Raw genomic sequence first — 17,261 nt, forward strand, 5'->3', positions numbered from 1 at the left:
TCCCCAGCGGAGTCGCCAAAAAGTATGTTGACACAGAATCGCGCCAACATACTCGAATGCGCTAGAACGCGCGAACGATCGTCAAAACGATCAACACCCGCGAAACCCTGGGCGGACCGGTCTGACCGGTACAGCCGATCGGTCTGACCGGTGCAAGCAGGGACTCGCTGTAAACCTAGAACAGCGAGCTCGGGAGGGACCCCGTTGGAGCTCGTGATCGTAGGGTTGTTCTGAGGTCGGCAGGCCACTCAGAATGTCTTCAAACGCCGCCGGGACGAAGGAAGAAAGCAATCTAGGGTTGAAAAAGGCTAGGGTTTGAGAGATAAAAGTAATGTGATTTTTGTATTGATTCGATTGGGAATAACCTCAATCGGCCTTAGCCTTTATATTTATAGGCCGGGGTAGACGTACCCCTTCACGAGTAGGATTACATGAGGACTCTTTACAAAAAACCTAATTCCACTCGGACTGTACAAACCTGACCGGTCTGACCGGTCGGCCCGACCGGTCAGACCGGTCGGCCCGACCGGTCAGACCGGTCGACCTCAGCATATGCCAAATTTTGCTGTCAACAGGGAGCAACCAAGAACTCAGGAGATCCATGGGCTCACCTCGGTTGTGATGGTGAAGCGACGGAGCGGCGGCGGCAGCGTTGCGGTTGCGCGTGGCCATCTCGTCCTCGTCCTCGTCCTCGCGCTGGTTCAAGATCCGCAGAGCACGGAGGTGAAGAAAGATTGGATGGAGGGCTCGCCGCCTGCGCCCCCACCTCTTCCCCGCTGGCGACGGGCGCATCCTGCTTCCCCGTGGGCGAGTTAGCCAGGCCGTAACGACGCTTGTGGAGCGGTGCCGCCAAGTCCTCACATGCGCCAGCGCTGTTCACGGCGTCGGCGGGCCCGGGGCTCGCCGGGACCCCTTTGTGGTGCTGCTGCTTGTGCGGGATACGATGCCACTGGCGGAGCCGTCGGCCCTTGGTGACCGGCTCGGCCGGCCGAGGATGGGGAGGAGGCGTGATGGCACTGACGAGCGTGCGCCGCGCGGCGGAGAGCGGCGGCGCCGAGCGTGCGCCCGATCGGACTGCCAGAAAAAACATGTGGACATGGCATGCTGGTTGGCCTCGATTTGGTGCGCGAATCCGGCGTCGATCCGGCGGCCCAAGCAGGGGCCTGCACCGTTAGCGCCGGCGTGGGGGGCGCCGGCGGCGATGTCGATGTCCAGGAAGAGAAAGGGGAAGAGGAAGTGGAAGAGGGACTGCGGGTTGATTTCAACGAAGATCAAGGGTATTTTTGCAAAATGGTTGGAGTTCGCCCGATTTGGACCGTGCGTGCGTCCGATCCGACGGCCGCGAAAAGCGGGCGACGTGGCCACGCTCGCCGCCGATCTTTTGTTGCGCGAATCATTTTTAGAGATATGGACGAATGAGATCTGACAAGTCCATTTCCTTTTAAACTTTATAGATAAGGCCTCTGATGGAGATAGCAGATTTTTTGGTTAGCTCCCTAAAGTAGTACACATTACGATTGCAGGTCCCTCCTCTAGTGAGTTCGATCAGCTTCTGGACCATCAGTTACTCTCTCTCTCTCATCTGTTAGGGGAACGACGATCTCCACCGGAGCCAGCCTGTGAGAAATTTCTGCTGCAATTTCAGCTACTACCTATCCCTTCTTCAGGTCCAACATCAATTCCAGTACTCCCCAACCTCCTGTTCACCTGCTTGCTATCTCTGTAGCCTCTCAACCAGCAGCGACGACCAGAGAAGCGGCGCCGCCCTTTGCCGAGTCTTCGTCTAAGCCTCCTCCGGCGATGAGCATCGAACAGGTGTGCCAGCCCCCCTTCCCTTCCCGGCTTCCCCTCCTGCTGTGCCAAACCGAGTTCAAAGTTTAATGGAAGTTGCTCATTAATTTTATGGCAGCAAAGGGATTTTTGTTTTTGTTCTGATGCTTTCAATCTTGTCATGAGCCAACGTATGTATCCAGAATTTAACTTTGTTACATAAAATTGCTTGGTTATTAAAGTGGGATGTTCGTTTCTTCTTAGCACAACTATATTGCTAGAATATATTGCACGATTTCAATGTATCATTTACCACAATTTTTATTCTGTGCTAGGGTTTGAATATGCACATACATGTGTTAAATTATACATTATTTTGCATAAAAAAAAGTGGTCAAACATACCTCCCTTTGTGCATTGTTGGTGGATAAAGGAAACTTATTCGAGAAGATTATCATTGCTCTGTAATGTTGTACATATGTGCTACTTGTATGGTGGGTTTATTTGTCTGATCAATAGTGCTAAGAAATAGAAGTAAGCAAATTTAGAACAGTCGTGGTGCAAATCATATTAGAGATGCAATTCGCTTACTCTTGCAGTACTTATTGAATTTCATATCACATCGTAATCTCTTGTGCTAGTCAAACTGTTTGAATGTCGTGCAAGTAATGTGTTTAATCTTTTTTTATCACAGTAGTGGGATATTGATCAAATGGCTAGTACAGTACAAAGTTTTGGGTCAACAACTGCTGTACAAATTGAGGATGATGCAAGCAGCGAATTGCAGGTAAGATATTAGAACTATGGTTTGATTTGTTTCGGTTGGACAATGTCACTTAGGACTTTGTGTTGTCATTCTTCTTAGATTCAAGGAAGGGTTTGATGAACATGATGGAGATGGCTATGAAACTCCTAACGGGCAATGTGATATGCCATATTGTGTAAGTATCATGTACTTTTTAATCAGTGAGATTCTATTGTGCACTTATTTATGATGACCAATGCTCATCCAGGGATTAAACACATTACTTGCACGACATTCAATAGTGGGATATTGACCAATGCTTTGAGATTCTATCAAATATCTATGAGCCTGAATGTGACACTACTTTGCAACCCTCATCAGTGGGCATGATATTTGATAGCTGGGAACAAGGCAAGTCATTCTACAAAGCATATGCTCATCATGTTGGCTTTTCAGTTTGTTCATGGACGCAACACAAAGATGGTGATGTAGTGAAGTTGAAGAAATTTGTTTGCTCAAAGGAAGGCTGGAGAAAGAATAATAAAAAGGAGAATGAGCAAGTTGATCAGAAGCCTAAAAGAAAATTGAAGATTACTAGGGTCGGTTGCAAGGCAATGAGTCAATTCAAGAGGCGATCTGATGGTAAATATGAGGTCGTTCGGTTTGTTAAAACTCATACTCACGAACTTGCCTCACCAAGGAAATGGCATTTGCTTAGATCAAATAGGGAAGTGAGTGCTGAACTGAAGAGCACATTATTTTCATGTCACAAAGCACTTCTTGGCACTTCAGCAGCATTTCGACTTCTAAGTGTAGAGATGGGGGGAGGGGAGCACGAAAATATTGGATGCACGAAGCAGGACCTTAAAAAATTATGATAGAGACTTTTCAAGCTAGCAATATGCCATGGGGATGGTCAGGTTTTGATTGACATCATGAAAGAGAAGCAACGGTTGAATGCATCCTTCTTCTTTGAATATAAATTGGACGATAAGCAGAGGTTAACACATGTTTTTTGGTCAGATGGTACCTGTAGGAAGAACTATTCACTTTTTGGTGATGTTGTCTCCTTCGACTCGACATATTGATCAAACCGGTATGGACTAGTGTTCACCCCTTTTACAGGAGTAAACCACCACAAATCATGTGTTACATTTGCAGCTGCATTTATACCAAATGAAAAGATTGAGTCGTACATATGGGTGTACGAGACCTTTTTAAAGGAAATGAAAGGGGCTGCACCAAAACTCATCATAACTGATGAAGATCTTAGCATGAGGGCTGCTATTAGAGCTATTTTGCCAGGCACAATTCGCCCTGGGCACGAAAAAACTGAGAACCGAGAACCGAACTGAAAAAACCGAGAATCGGAGCCGAACCAAATCGAAACTGAGAATTTTGTTTCCATTTCGGTTCCCTATTCTCAGGAACCGAAATCTTCGGTTCGGTTTGGTTTTTTACTCGGTTAAATCGAAGAACCGAAGCCATATGCAAATTAATCCCACGAAGCCCAATAGCCCAAGCCGGCGGCCCATCTAGCAAGAATTCTAACCCTAACCCACGTCTCCACCCCCACCCAATCCCCATCCCGCCGCCTCCCCAGCTCCACTTGCCTGCTCCCACTTCCCAGCGCCGCTCGCGCCTACCGGTGGCTAGCACCGGCGCTCCGCTCCGCTCCCTCCTCCCAGCGCCCCCTAGCCCCTGCCTCACCCTCCTCTCCCAGTGCCCCTCGACCTCTGCGCACCAGTGACTGACCCATTGACCGGCCTCCATCTCCTCCCTCTCGGCGTGGTGGCGCCATGCCCGGCCATCGTCATCCTCCCTCCCTCCCGGCGGGGCGGCGTCGCTGCGGAAGCATGGCGCGGACGTGGGAGTGCGGGGGACGGGGTGGCGGCGGTGCATCCACTGCAGCGTTGCGGCTCTCCCCAGCAGGCAAGCAGCAGCGGCGAGGCTCTCCCCTGCAGCTGCAAGGAAGGCGACCGGCACGCGGCGGCAGCCCCCTACAGGTGTAGCCTCCCTCCAGCGACCAACGGGGCTGAAGGGGCCTCCGTCCAGTTTCTTCTTCTTCTCATCTTCTGAACGTGTGTTGGGACAGCCTCGGTTAGTTCGGTCAAAACCGAAACGAAACTAACCGAAACCAAAGTTGCTCGGTTCTTGATCTTGAAAAGAACTGATCCGTCCCTATTTTCGAAGAACCAAACTTCTCTGAAAACTGAAGAACCGAACTTATCGGTTTGGTTGGAACCGAATGCCCAGGCCTGGGCACAATACATAGATTGTGCATGTGGCACATTCTTAACAAGTTACCAGAACGAATTGGCCATGATTTAACTAGAAATGATGATTTCATGGGGCAGTTCATGGCATGTATTTGGGGTTCAAAGAGTCCAGATGAGTTTGAGGAAAGATGGGCCTCTATACTAAGTTTGGGCTAGAAAACAATCCATGGCTGAGAGATAAATTTCAGATGCGTAGCTCTAGGATTCCTGCCTATTTCATGGATTTCTCCCTTGGTGGTATACTTAGGACTACATCAAGGTCGGAGAGTGAAAATGCAATTTTTAGACATTTTGTGAATCAAAGGCTGCATTTACTTGAATTTTGGATTAGATTTGAGACAGCTCTAGAGGAACAACACCAATTGGAGTTGTTGAATGACAACACCAGCCTTCAGTCACTACCTACTCTAGAAACACCTTGGAGCATCGAGAGTCAGGCAAGGGATGTTTATACACATACAATGTTTTACATTTTCCAACATGAGGTCATTGTTGCTAGCACTACTAAAGATTCATTTTCACCACCGGCCCTAGATCTATTTTCACCGACGGTTTAGGTGCCGGCGGTGAAATATGGCGGTGATAATACCTATTTTCACCACCGGTTTTTGAACTGACAGTGAAAATAGGTTATCACCGCCGGCCCGTGTAAAATGAGGTTATCACCACCGGTCCATAATACGGGCCGGCAGTGAAAATAAGATTATCACCGCCGGCCCATGTTAGGGGCTGGCAGTGATAACCCTTTGCAGAGGAGCAGTTATTCCATAATATTAAACCACATTTCAATGATCAATATGATTTTTAGAATCCATGTTTACAGTAGGAAATTTGCATTAAGCACAAGTGGTGCACTGCAGATATAGTTCGACCATAAACAGCAATGATTCATATAACCAGCTCAGAACAAAAAAGTTTTCCCAAAGTTCAACCAAAAACAGCAATGATTCATAAACAACACTTTGCACTTCTTTCTTTCAGGTAAGAGTACATATTGTGTTGTAGCAATGGCTCATAAATGAACAAGTCATTATTGACACTGTTTTTTGACGCGTGTCAAGATCAATGGTAAAGTGAAAAGGAAGTCACCGATGATAGAAGAAAGCAAGAGGATGCAGTATGGAATCAGCCGATTAAATGGCAGCCGATGGGCTTAGAGAGTACTCCCATCTGAACGATGTTGGTACGTGGGATATGGCAGTCCGCCGATGGTATTGATTGCCGATGGATTTGAAGGAATATTCTAGATTTGGTTAAGATTTGGTGATTCGATTTAGTTTTAGGAAGTCTTTTTACTTTTTAGTCAAGATATGTGTTTGCCGTAATCGGCTAGTAGCTTAGACTATATATACTAGTTGTATGAGACCGAGAAAGATTGATACACATCCAATACAACAACACTTTACAATTTTCTTGTAATTTACTTTTCTATCGGCGACTTCGCTATTTTCTCTTTTCGGCGAGTTCTTTCAAGCTGATCAAAGACGTCTCACATTCGAGCGACTTGATTTGCTGGTAAGTGTTCATTTTACCGAATAAATCTGAGCTTTAGCTTCCGGGCGTATCGTTATTGCTTCGTTCAGATATATTCAAAAGTTATCAAATTTGTCTAGGCTTTGATCTCTAGCGCATCGCTATTTTCTCATCTAGATTTATTCACAATTTATCGATATTTACTAAATTTATAGGTTTTTCTGTATTTTTAGCTTTTATCAGATATATGTACCTTGAAACGCACGTAATCGGCTGTGATCTTGATAATATTACAGTAATATTATAAAGCCGATTTAGATATGTTTAAAGTGAGTAGTTTTATTTAAGTTACACATTCGTAGCTTTCATACTGTTACATACACGCGATCAGCTGTTCGGGTCGATCTGTCTTTTTCTATATCAACAGGATCTGCCGATATTGCTCTCGTTTGCGCTTTTTGCATTAAATACCCTTTTGTCATTTTCCTTATCGGCGGAGCTTGCCGATACGCCTGTGCGAGAGTTATTCGGAAATCTAGCCAATACACTCTCAAATCTAATGTTTACCGATCTCTTGTCAATTGCAGGTCAAATTGACTAGCACGCTTGGTCTACTTTCTGAAACTTGGTGAACGGTGCCTTCAGATTCCAGTGTATTGATTTTTGTGTCAATAGTCATAAAGCAAAAGAAGCCTTCCCAACACTTACACGCTGTGGCTTGTACTTGAATCAAACCTAGGAGGAAGGTTTCCAATATCTGTGGGCTCTATCTGCAAAAAAGTGGAGAAAAGTGTGGTTCAGTTTTGCAACAGAACAATTGGTTTCCTAGAACAATGTTCAAATTAATTAGACTGGTATATAGGTTCAGTCTGCGTAGTATGCTTCCCAGGATATTGCATTACTGTTTTTTGTGCAATCAATATTTAAGAGAGACATAAATCAATGGGTCAACCAAGTTTAATTTAAACCTATTTTGAAAAAGAAACTACACAGAGCAGCATATTAACAGCAACACGGATTAACAGAATATGATTGAGCTATCTAGCATGTTTTAACTCCTGATTCATTTAAACAACACTTCTTTTAGTTGCAAGGTAGCTAGCTGGTTAAGGACCTCCCATGTTGCAAAAGCATGCATTGAATATGTTGTAGCTACCCCAAGTCAAAATTCAGCAAGAAAATAGCACGGTTACTGGACTTAAATGAAGCCAAGGAATGCAGCATCAGCCATCTGAATTACCAATGAATCTATCATGGATGCAATGAGACTGCAGTAAGAGGAAAATCAAGCACTAAAGAAATTAGTTATAAAGCTGGTCAACATAAGCATAGATGATATATACAAGGACCAGATCTCGTAGCAAACTATATTTTCTTAACTACCACACTTCTCACTGAAAGAGATTTAATTGAACAGAAACGATTTTGCTAAACTGTACCACACTTAACTCTATGAAGCAGCATTTCCCCCGACTTGTTTCACACTTTTCCCCTGACTTTTTTCACACATGATAAACTAATGTTAGCGAAAGGTAGTTCTTTCCTGGAGTGGAAGCTTTAGGCATTGGCTTAGTTTCTTTATGTCAATTATCATGTACTGTTCCGAAACACAATATCAGGCAGAAATCAATGTTTTGCTGTCATTTTCGGAATGGAAGATGAAAGGCATGAAACAGGAAAGGTTTAACTATATATCAGATTACTTCGTTGATATTCAAATTGAATGACCAACTAAACCAAATCCTCAGTCATCTTGGCACATTGACTAGCACTCTGGTTTATAATAAAGTGTGCAAATTAATTTCGATCAAAATTACAAGGCAGGATATCCTTTTGTTTCTTTATTGCAACTAGCCACTTCCATACTGATGGCACAAAGACAATTATCTTAGTAGATCGATACTACTGCCAATTTGTGCCAACCCTAGTATTCTTTACACCCATCAAACTGGTCAACATAAGCATAGATGTCTAATGCACACACATACACCCTATAGATTTACAGATATAGTGATGATATCACAAGCATTGAATATATTTGCTTTAGGAAACCAAATAAAGTGGGGAGCTTACCTGGGGCCGGTGACGAGTTGGGGAAGGGGGCTGGCGCCGGTCGGGGAAGGAGAAGGGGGTCGGCGGCAGCCGGGGAAGGAGGAGAAGGGGGCCGGCGGCGGTCGGGGGTCGGAGGAGCGAGGGGGCCAGCGGCGGTCGGGCCGCGCGCTCCGCACGAAGGTCGAGGGCGTCGCCGGAATTGGGGGCCCTCTGGCAGGGAGGCGCACAGGCCAGGGCGATTGGGCGGCGGGGAAGCCTAGGCGGAGGTCGGGTAGGAGGGCCGGCGACGGAATCGGGGCACCTCTGGCAGAGCGGCATGGAGACCTGGGCGAGTGGAGAAGCTTGGCGGAGGTCTGGGGCGGCGCGGTGGTTGGGGGCGCAGAGACCCGGGCGCGACCAAGAAGCCTGCGGCTGGTCGGGCCTTTATCTGAAAGGCTTTCACCGCCAGGCCTTTCACGCAGGGCATGGTGGATTGCTGGGCCGGCTGTGTAAATGATTTTTACAGGCGGCCCTAGCCATAGGCGGCAGGGAAAATGGAGTATATTTTCACCGCCAGCTCGTGGTTAGAGCTGGCGGTGAAAATTATTTTCACCACCGGAAATACTATATGACCGGCGGTTCACTATCGGTCTCTTAAGAATCGGCGGTGAAAATACCGGTGTTGAAAATAATTTCTGTAGTAGTGTAGTGACAAGTGTGATATTCAATCTATGGTTTAGAATAGTGATGAACGGACCACAAGAATTTGGGATGACAATGGCAAAGTTAGAATTGTTCACTACAATATGAATACCCAGGTGGCACAATGTTCGTGCAAGTTATTTGAATCCATTGGCATCCGGTGCTGTCATATAATTCTTGTCCTAAAGGGGCCTGGCTGCAATGAAATTCCTAGCCACTAATTGCTACATAGATGGACTGAAACAGCTAACCAAAAAGTTGTGTCTCCACCTCCGAGAACGATTCCAGGAGGAGGCAGCCGCCGTCGGCCGCGACGATCTGGGGATCCTTGACGGACCCGACGTCGTCGCTGCCCGCCCACAGTCGTTGTAGAAGATGGAGCACGCCGGCAGCGCCGTGAGGCGGAAGGATACGCGGAAGAGCCGCCTGGCGGAGGTGTGGGAGGCTGCCGAGGTCGTCTTGGCATCGGCATCGGCATTGGCAGCGGGCATGCGGTAGCTGTGGTAGTTCACCATCATCCAACGCGGGTAGACGGCGACGGCAGTGAGTCTGAGGAATCGGTTTCCATGTGGCCGGGGCTCCGATCGAGATGGACTCCGAGATCAAATGTGCCTTTTGCGCTCGTGTATGTAGCCAATGGCTTTTACATTATCAATAAATAAAAAAATCAGAGGTTGGCGATAAATAAATGGGAATATGTATATCAAAATTATATTGGTGATCGAAGAAATTTGGAGAAAAAAATAGAAAAATTCTCATTTTGCACAGAAATAAACATATATATATACATATATATATGTGTGTGTATTACCTATTTCTAAAGCAAGTAAGGTTTCTACTAGAATTTTTGGTTTGATAACATAAATTTTTGGTTTGGTCCGCCTTGTGTCATTGATAGCTAGGTGGGCCTTAGTTCATCACGTATGTGAGTCAGACCACACATTCATTTACGACTTGATCATGTAGATCCATACAAATTAAGGCACAGACTATATATATGTGATGCTTATACCAACTTTTCCCTAGGAATGCACGGACAAAATTACTTAGTAAAAAGTAAATTTTCACCCATTTTTTATGCAAAACACACTTGTCATATTGTTTCGCAGCTATTTCAAAAATCCATACTAAATGGGGGCCTAATTATACTCTCACGTTTGCTATATATTTACACTTTGACTTTGGGAAATATCTATCACAATATTTATTCATTTAGGATACAAAAGGTGTGATCAATGAAGTTCTCCATTCCTTGCTCCTAATTAAATACTTTGAAGATAGAACAGTGTGGTTATGTCATGTTTTAAAGAGGTATAAATAGTCATCTCATAATGCTTTTTTTTCTTGAATATTGTTTGGTTAACGAGTGCTTATCTGCTATGGAGTATGGACAAATAAATGAAATTGGGAAGTATATTAGCGATTGCTCAAAATTGTTCCTACAATATAATTCCCCTGCCACATGTTAGTGAAGTTTTGAACATGTGTACAGCAAATTTGACTTACTTTATGTTACGATATATTTTAGAATATAGCAAAGATATGGTTCTATAAACTACTTCATGACACAAATCTGAAATATCATTTTGAATTTTAAATTCAACAGAAAAAATTAATTTTTAACTGAACTTTAGTGAGATTCGGTTCACTATATTCAATTTAAAATATCACTTTGTATTTGACGTGATAGTAAGGTTTCATGCAGATGCAAACTGAGTGTTGCTTAGTAGGCAGAATTTTCTGAATTTATTCCAAAGTTTAACGGATGCTATTCTTTCGGTGGTAGGTGATGTGCCTACCGACAGCAATGTGGTTGTGCTGACTTCATCAATCTCGAGGATCCACTGGCTCAGTCTCTCGAAGGTACTCATAGAGATGGATTACGTGTGTGTATTTATAAGGATGGGTTATAGGTGACTGTGACTTGTATATGAGTGTTTGTACTCTCTATTGAAATAAAAGTTTTCACGCAACTACTAGAACGGTGTTTGAAGAACAATATCAAATCTCATTATTAAGTACAAAATATTTATATGGTAAAATGTTTGAAGGAAAATAGCATTCATTGCTACATATACCAATAATAAAAAAATTATCATTCATTGCAACAGATACCGATATTTGGGCATAATTAAGTTAGAAAGCTTCATCAAACCATAATAATATTATGCCTGTAGCACTTCACAGGCATAGTATCCTTTTAATGTTGTTTTAATTAACTATCAACCTGTTATCAGTGTTGCACATACAGGCATCTATTAATGTGCACCACAATTCAATCAAAAAAAATAGCATTTATTGCAATAGACACCAATCTTGGGCGCAATAAGTTAGAAATCTTTATCAAACCATAATAACATTATGCGTGTAGCACTTCACAGGCATACTACCCTTTTACATAATGCACCTATTGAAGCAAAAAAAATATCAGACTGTCCCTTCAAAAGCATAGCATCTCAGGGAAAACCAACAACATTGGCACTAAAATTAAATAGTATAAATCAAGTGAGATACCTTCATTAAAGTATGAATGGCTCTATTTTCAAGTTTGTAAAATATACCTAAAAATAATATTTTTCGTTCTTTTGCTAGTGGGATCCACATCTTTGTTAGGTTTGGCCAATATCCATATAGCAGAGCGCGAAACACCTCTGGATAAGGCAACATATAGTTGTCTGTGGGAGAAAATTAGTTCTGGAAGATAAATCCCAACATTCCGGATAGTTTGACCCTAAGCTTTGTTTATAGTCATTGCAAAACTGAGCTTTACTGGAAATTTTCTCCTCTTCAACTTGAAAGGTAGTGAAATATCCTCTGATGGAGATACGAGTATCCTAGGTATAAAAACATGCATTCCAGCATGCTGTCCATTTATAATTTTACAATCAATTGCATTGTCCCCAAATGCCTTTACTACCAGTCGAGTTTCATTGCAAAGTCCATTATGGGGATCCCGATTTTGAAGGAGTATGACAAGACAGTTCTTCTTAATCTTAAGCTCATGCAGAGGAAGACCATTTGGAGTAATTGAGTTCAGAAAATCAAGAGAATAGTTATTAGTTGAATCATCATCTACCAAATCATGACTATAGCAAACCTTTTCTTTTCTATGAAACTTTCCAATCATCCTCGCGTTGAGACTATGAACATGCTCATTTCTTGTTGATAGGATAGCACGGTCGTGCATGTAATTGACTAAGGTAGAGTTTGCAACTAGATCAGGGAACACGTGATCAATGATCGTGTCAATCAACTTATCATCATTATACTCAAGCATAATATCATCTGGTAGTTGCACATATATATTCATTTTGGAATGTGTTTTCTGTTCCGTCACCAATTCTTAATAGAAATTCTGAGAACAACACATCATTTTGGGCTCTCATGTTCTTCTTCAACCGTATTATCTTGATATCATACCATATGTAGGACCGGAGTAAAGTCGCATCACAAATCTATGCTCTAGTACCTCTGGGAACAACAGGCAGCACTTCTCTGAAATCCCCTCCAAACATTATTAGTTTGCCCCCAAACGGTAGATCACATCCTGTAATATCCCATTACGATCTATCAAGTGTCTTTACAGCTTGTCTTCGTGTCATAGCAACTTCATCCCATATAATCAATGATGCCTCACGTAGCAGTGCAGCTGTACCACTTTGTCCGGTAAAGTTGAATATATAATTATCTCTGAATTTTATAGGGATTTTAAACCTCGAATGAGTTGTACGACCACCAAGCATGATAGATGCAGTAATTCCAGATGTAGCTGTACCTACTGCGATGTGATCTATGGATCGAACTTTGGCCAAAAGGGCCCAATAAAGATATGTCTTTCCTGTCCTACCAGGACCATCCACAAAAATGACTTTCCCTTTATTGTTGATAACTTGATCAAAAGTTCATTGAATCCCTCCATCTACTCAGCATTGAGTGACTCAGCTAATTTAATGTCTTCATCATCGAATACGATAATTTTCTTTTCCTCGGTTAGTTCCTTATAATAATCTCTTGTCGTCTCATTTGTTGAAGCAAAATTTTATAATTACCAAACAAAGTACAATTCTAAATGAGATTACTATAATAAATAATAAAATAACATTAATGAGAATGCAAGGCACCAAATAGAATATATAAGTTCTCTTATCATATTGGTGTGTAGAGTTAGCAGACCATAACTTCTAATATCTTTACCCATGGAAGAGACAATATCTGCAATGTCTCTAAGGACAAGCAGCTCAATACTTGAGGAATTTCTATGAAATGACGGTAGTCCTCAGCTATTGATTCAAAATGCTTGTCCCAAAGGGCACGAATGTTCGTGTACTTGCAGAAAACAATGATAGTGGCAAATATTATTCCGAGAGCACATGGCATTTGAAAAGATACAGCTTCTGTAATTGCATTATCATAGAGGTGGGTTACTTGCGTGTATTTATAGAGATGGGTTATAGGTGACTGGTATATGAGCATCAACATCTGTACTCTCTATATATCGAAATAAAAGTTTTCACGAATTTGCTACTATAGGTGACTTGTAAATGAGAATCCGTTATCGACGATTTGTTATTTATGGTAAGTTGCATTAGCTGGTTTGAATTTGGATTATTATATCCTTGTGACCGTCTATATCCAGTGTTTCTTGAATAACGAATAACTCATATAATAAGGGACAGAGTCATAAGAACATGAAGCACCATACAATTGGTTAAAACCTCCCATCCGTTCAACTCAACGAGCCAACTGATTTCCATAGAAGTCCTCAAACACTTACAGAGTTCCGGCGAGCCATCAACTCAGTAATCAGCTGATCAAGATCGTCGTACGAAGAGCCTCCCTTCTCTATGGCGCTCCTGGCTTTTCCACGAAGATCTACAGCCTTCTTCCTTACCGCTTCTGCTTCTTCGTCATCACCCATCACTCTATCAATGCCTTCTGCGATCTTCTCACCATTGATGACCTCACTACGAACCTCCACCTTTGTCGCGGAGAACCTGGAACCGACACTGACCCCAATCTTGAGCACCTCCAAGATGAGCTTTTCATTGTAGAACTGGTCACCGTGCCGAGGCCACGTCACCAGCGGCACGCCAGCGCTCACGGCCTCTAGCACCGAGTTCCACCCACAGTGAGTCACGAACCCACCGACTGCGGAGTGGCCGAGGATGAGCCTCTGTGGAGCCCAACCCCAGAAAATGATGCCGTGCTCTCTCGGATCAATGAGTTCTGCAAAGCCTTCGGGCATCCACTGTGATGGTTCGGCCTCTGATTCACTCATGACCCAGACGAAATTCCTTCCGGATAGCTGTAGGCCGCGGGCCACCTCCCGCTGCTCCACCGCCGTGAAACGAGTCAGCGTACCGAACGAGATGAACACAACTGAGCCATCCGGCTTCTGGTCGAGCCACCGCAGGCACCTTTCCGCCTCGAGCGAGAGCTCGCCGGCGCCGCCCCTCGCCGCCAAGACATCGCTGGCGTGCCCGACCGGACCCACGAGCCACACGCGGCGGCCGAGCGCCGTGCGGTAGTGCTCGGCATAGCCCGGCTCCAGCTCGGCGAAGCTGTTGAAGACCTCGCCGTAGCTCCTCTGGTCCGCGGCGTTCACGAGCTTCCCGTAGTTCCACTCCAGCTCGTTCTTCCTCGGGTCCATCACCTGGCCCCTCCTCAGCGTGACGCGGTGCGGCAGACCCGGCAGGGACACGATGGCATCGGGGTCGTCTGGAGGAAGCCCCTCCAACTCCAACGTGTTGCTGCACAGCAAGGAGGCGTTGCAGGCCCGGGCAAACATGCTGGTCCCAAGGAAACATAGCCGTGGGACGCCATGCTCGGCAGCGGTGTCCGTGGTCCACGGGTAGAAGCTATCAGCCACGACGGCGTCGGGGCGGTGGTCGGCCAGGAAGCGGTCGAACGGCTCGCGGAGCAGCCGGACCGCTTCCAGCAACCTGGACCTATCGGCCTCAGAGGAAATTCCGACGACGCTCTCGACGCCCGGCGCCAGTGATCCGACGTCGGGGAAGGGGACGGTGGAGATGTCGATCTCCGGGGCGCCGGTGCTGCAGACGGCGTTGTTGGCTCCGTCGACAGCTGAGCGGATGACATCGGCGTTCGCGGGGGTGGTGAGGATGGTGCACTTGACGCCGTGAGAGGCGAAGAGGGCGGCCATGTCAGCGACCGGAATGAGGTGGCCCGGCGCGACAAACGGGAATAAGAGAACATGTAGTGGCTGTTGCTCATCGTTGGAAGCCATGGATGATTGCTTGGCAGCACCCTTCTTCTCTGAAAGCTCGAAGCGTCTTCGGCGACAAAATTGGATCTATTCCTTTACTTGCCCGGGATGTCGAACAAGTTACCGGCCCATATGAATCCTCTGCTGCACGATTTTACACGAATCTGGAGAATCGAAACGAAAATAAGAACAGAACAGGGAATCCGAAGAAAACATACCGTCGACAATAGCTTCATACTTGTAACATAGAGCTGAGGAAGCGTCTTTGGTCAACGACATCAGTATCCTTCTCGTCGGGGATCTGCCGAATAGATTAGCCAGTGCGGTCCGGCTAGCTTGAGATGGAGCATTTGGGTGGATGGGATTGCACCTCTCAAATCTAGAGGACTTGTGACATGATTGCTCACAACCGCATACTTTGAAGATATTTCTAATTTCCTTGCAGTGTCTATACATGTTATAGACCATTTGGCCACGTGATCCAGCAGACCATCACCCATCTTTGCCTTTCTTTTCTTTCATTTTTCTTTTGAAACTATGACGCGTGTTTAAAGAATAATTATATTTAAAAATATCACATATTTAATGAATAATTATATTTAAAACAATTGAGTTGCATCAATAATACTAAAATTTGAGGTTGCCGTTGAGACTGGATCGTGATTCGAGCAGGCGATCAAGGCAGAAAGAACATTACCTTGAGTACATCAATGCCTTCAATCCTACTGTTGCTGCACTTGCCACGTCCGACGGCGTGTCAGGCCTGATTGCCTAGTGGGAGGGCTCAAACAGAACAACGAGGCATTGGGCAACTGGGCTGATCGCGTCCAGCCGGCCGCGCAAAACTGGAGCAACATCGTCAAGAGGGAAGGGCAATGAGTAGATCTAGCACACGAAGGAAGCTGGAAGCGCAAAACTGGAACAATTAATATCGTCGTGAGGGAAGGGCAAACGGCAGACCTAGCACCGTTCCCAATAACGGATTCACATGGGAGCAGGGCGGGCAATGGCGCCACGAAGGAAGCCAGCATCGCAAAAATGACGGTGATGAGGCCAGGGCAAAACGCACGAGCACTAGCACGGTGGAAGCCTAATCAACGCATGGCACAAGCAAACTAATGTAGACCAACATCTTGTAAAGTTAATCAACGCATGGCAAGGAAAAGTAATGTTGACCAAAAATCATGGAACCAATTTGTTGTCTACTCCCTCCTTCCCCGTTTATAAGGCATACACGTATATCAAGATTCAAACCTTCTCATCTTTGACCAATAATTTGACTATTAATTTTTATTTTTATAATGCAAATTTCATATGATTGGATTCATAATCAAATATAGTTTACAATGATTAAGTTTATAATCAAAAGTGATATAATATATGATAAATAAATGGTCAAAGTGTTGTTTAGAAGACCGTGTCATGTTCCACCATGCCTTATAAACGGGGAAGGAGGGAGTACAAACAATGGAAAGCAATATGTGGTACCAAAAATCAGCAAAGCAATTGTCTACAAGTAATGGAAAGTAACATGTCGATACACATGGTGGATAGATGAGACTGATTGGTGAAAAAAGAAATAAAATTTTGAGGGAAACATTTTCCTTCTATCAATTTTATAGGTCTACACTCTCTTTCGTCAAACATTTGAGCTGGCAAATGGGATCTACGTGAGGAGTAGAGTGGATCTAATCTTAGTGAAAATTGTATTTAATTGTTTCAACTTTTTATAGATAGATATAAGATATAGACTACTAATTAAAAAGAGTACTTGGAGGAAAACAAATTGGGGCGACCTAAACCTCCCTCTCCTTCGTCATTATCTGCCGGTTTCAACCATCAACCGTCAGTCCACAGCCAATCAGTCCACAGCCGGTAATACCCTGCTAGCCCAAGGAAACTCCGGATCTCTGGAACAGAGGTGGGAGCGCTCCAATTCAGGACATCCTGAATCTTGCTAGGATCAACAGAAACACCATCCTTTGAAATGAAATGGCCCAAGAATTGGGCCTCTGTGAGCCAGAAATCACATTTG

At 44.6% G+C, this 17,261-nt stretch overlaps 1 protein-coding gene and 2 long non-coding RNA genes across 9 annotated transcripts; 1 reads left to right on the forward strand and 2 right to left on the reverse strand.

Annotated features, from left to right (window-relative positions):
• Window positions 1–1,459: 1,459 nt before the first annotated feature.
• LOC120699132 lies at window positions 1,460–6,202 on the forward strand. Of its 5 annotated transcripts, XR_005685239.1 has the most exons (6): window positions 1,460–1,619; window positions 1,727–1,815; window positions 2,465–2,557; window positions 2,636–2,711; window positions 2,784–4,521; window positions 5,776–6,202. It is a non-coding gene; the product is annotated as an uncharacterized LOC120699132 (long non-coding RNA). The 5 variants fall into 5 exon arrangements; XR_005685238.1 differs by having other exon boundaries at window positions 1,475–1,815; XR_005685241.1 differs by having other exon boundaries at window positions 1,475–1,815; window positions 5,856–6,202.
• A 386-nt stretch (window positions 6,203–6,588) lies between these two features.
• On the reverse strand, window positions 6,589–8,738 carry LOC120699133. Its single transcript, XR_005685243.1, has 2 exons — window positions 8,341–8,738; window positions 6,589–7,037 (listed from the first exon to the last, which is right to left on the reverse strand). It is a non-coding gene; the product is annotated as an uncharacterized LOC120699133 (long non-coding RNA).
• Window positions 8,739–13,638: 4,900 nt separating this feature from the next.
• Window positions 13,639–15,673, reverse strand: LOC120699134 (UDP-glucose flavonoid 3-O-glucosyltransferase 7-like). 3 transcript variants are annotated; one of them, XM_039983005.1, is made up of 2 exons: window positions 15,445–15,673; window positions 13,639–15,367 (listed from the first exon to the last, which is right to left on the reverse strand). In XM_039983005.1, the coding sequence occupies exon 2, from the start codon at window positions 15,245–15,247 to the stop codon at window positions 13,763–13,765; it is 1,485 nt and encodes a 494-aa protein (XP_039838939.1). In that variant the 5' UTR covers window positions 15,248–15,367; window positions 15,445–15,673; the 3' UTR covers window positions 13,639–13,762. The 3 variants fall into 3 exon arrangements, with proteins under 3 accessions (XP_039838939.1, XP_039838938.1, XP_039838937.1); XM_039983004.1 differs by having other exon boundaries at window positions 13,639–15,390; window positions 15,465–15,671; XM_039983003.1 differs by having other exon boundaries at window positions 13,639–15,370; window positions 15,445–15,667.
• Between the last annotated feature and the right edge of the window lie 1,588 nt (window positions 15,674–17,261).

The sequence above is a fragment of the Panicum virgatum genome, chromosome 3K (genome assembly GCF_016808335.1).
Source record: "Panicum virgatum strain AP13 chromosome 3K, P.virgatum_v5, whole genome shotgun sequence".
In the NCBI taxonomy this organism is placed as follows: Eukaryota; Viridiplantae; Streptophyta; class Magnoliopsida; order Poales; family Poaceae; genus Panicum; species Panicum virgatum.

Coding starts and splice junctions, on each gene's coding strand:
- LOC120699134 (XM_039983005.1), bottom strand. CDS start 15,247: ATGGCTTCCAACGATGAGCAACAGCCACTACATGTTCTCTTATTCCCG.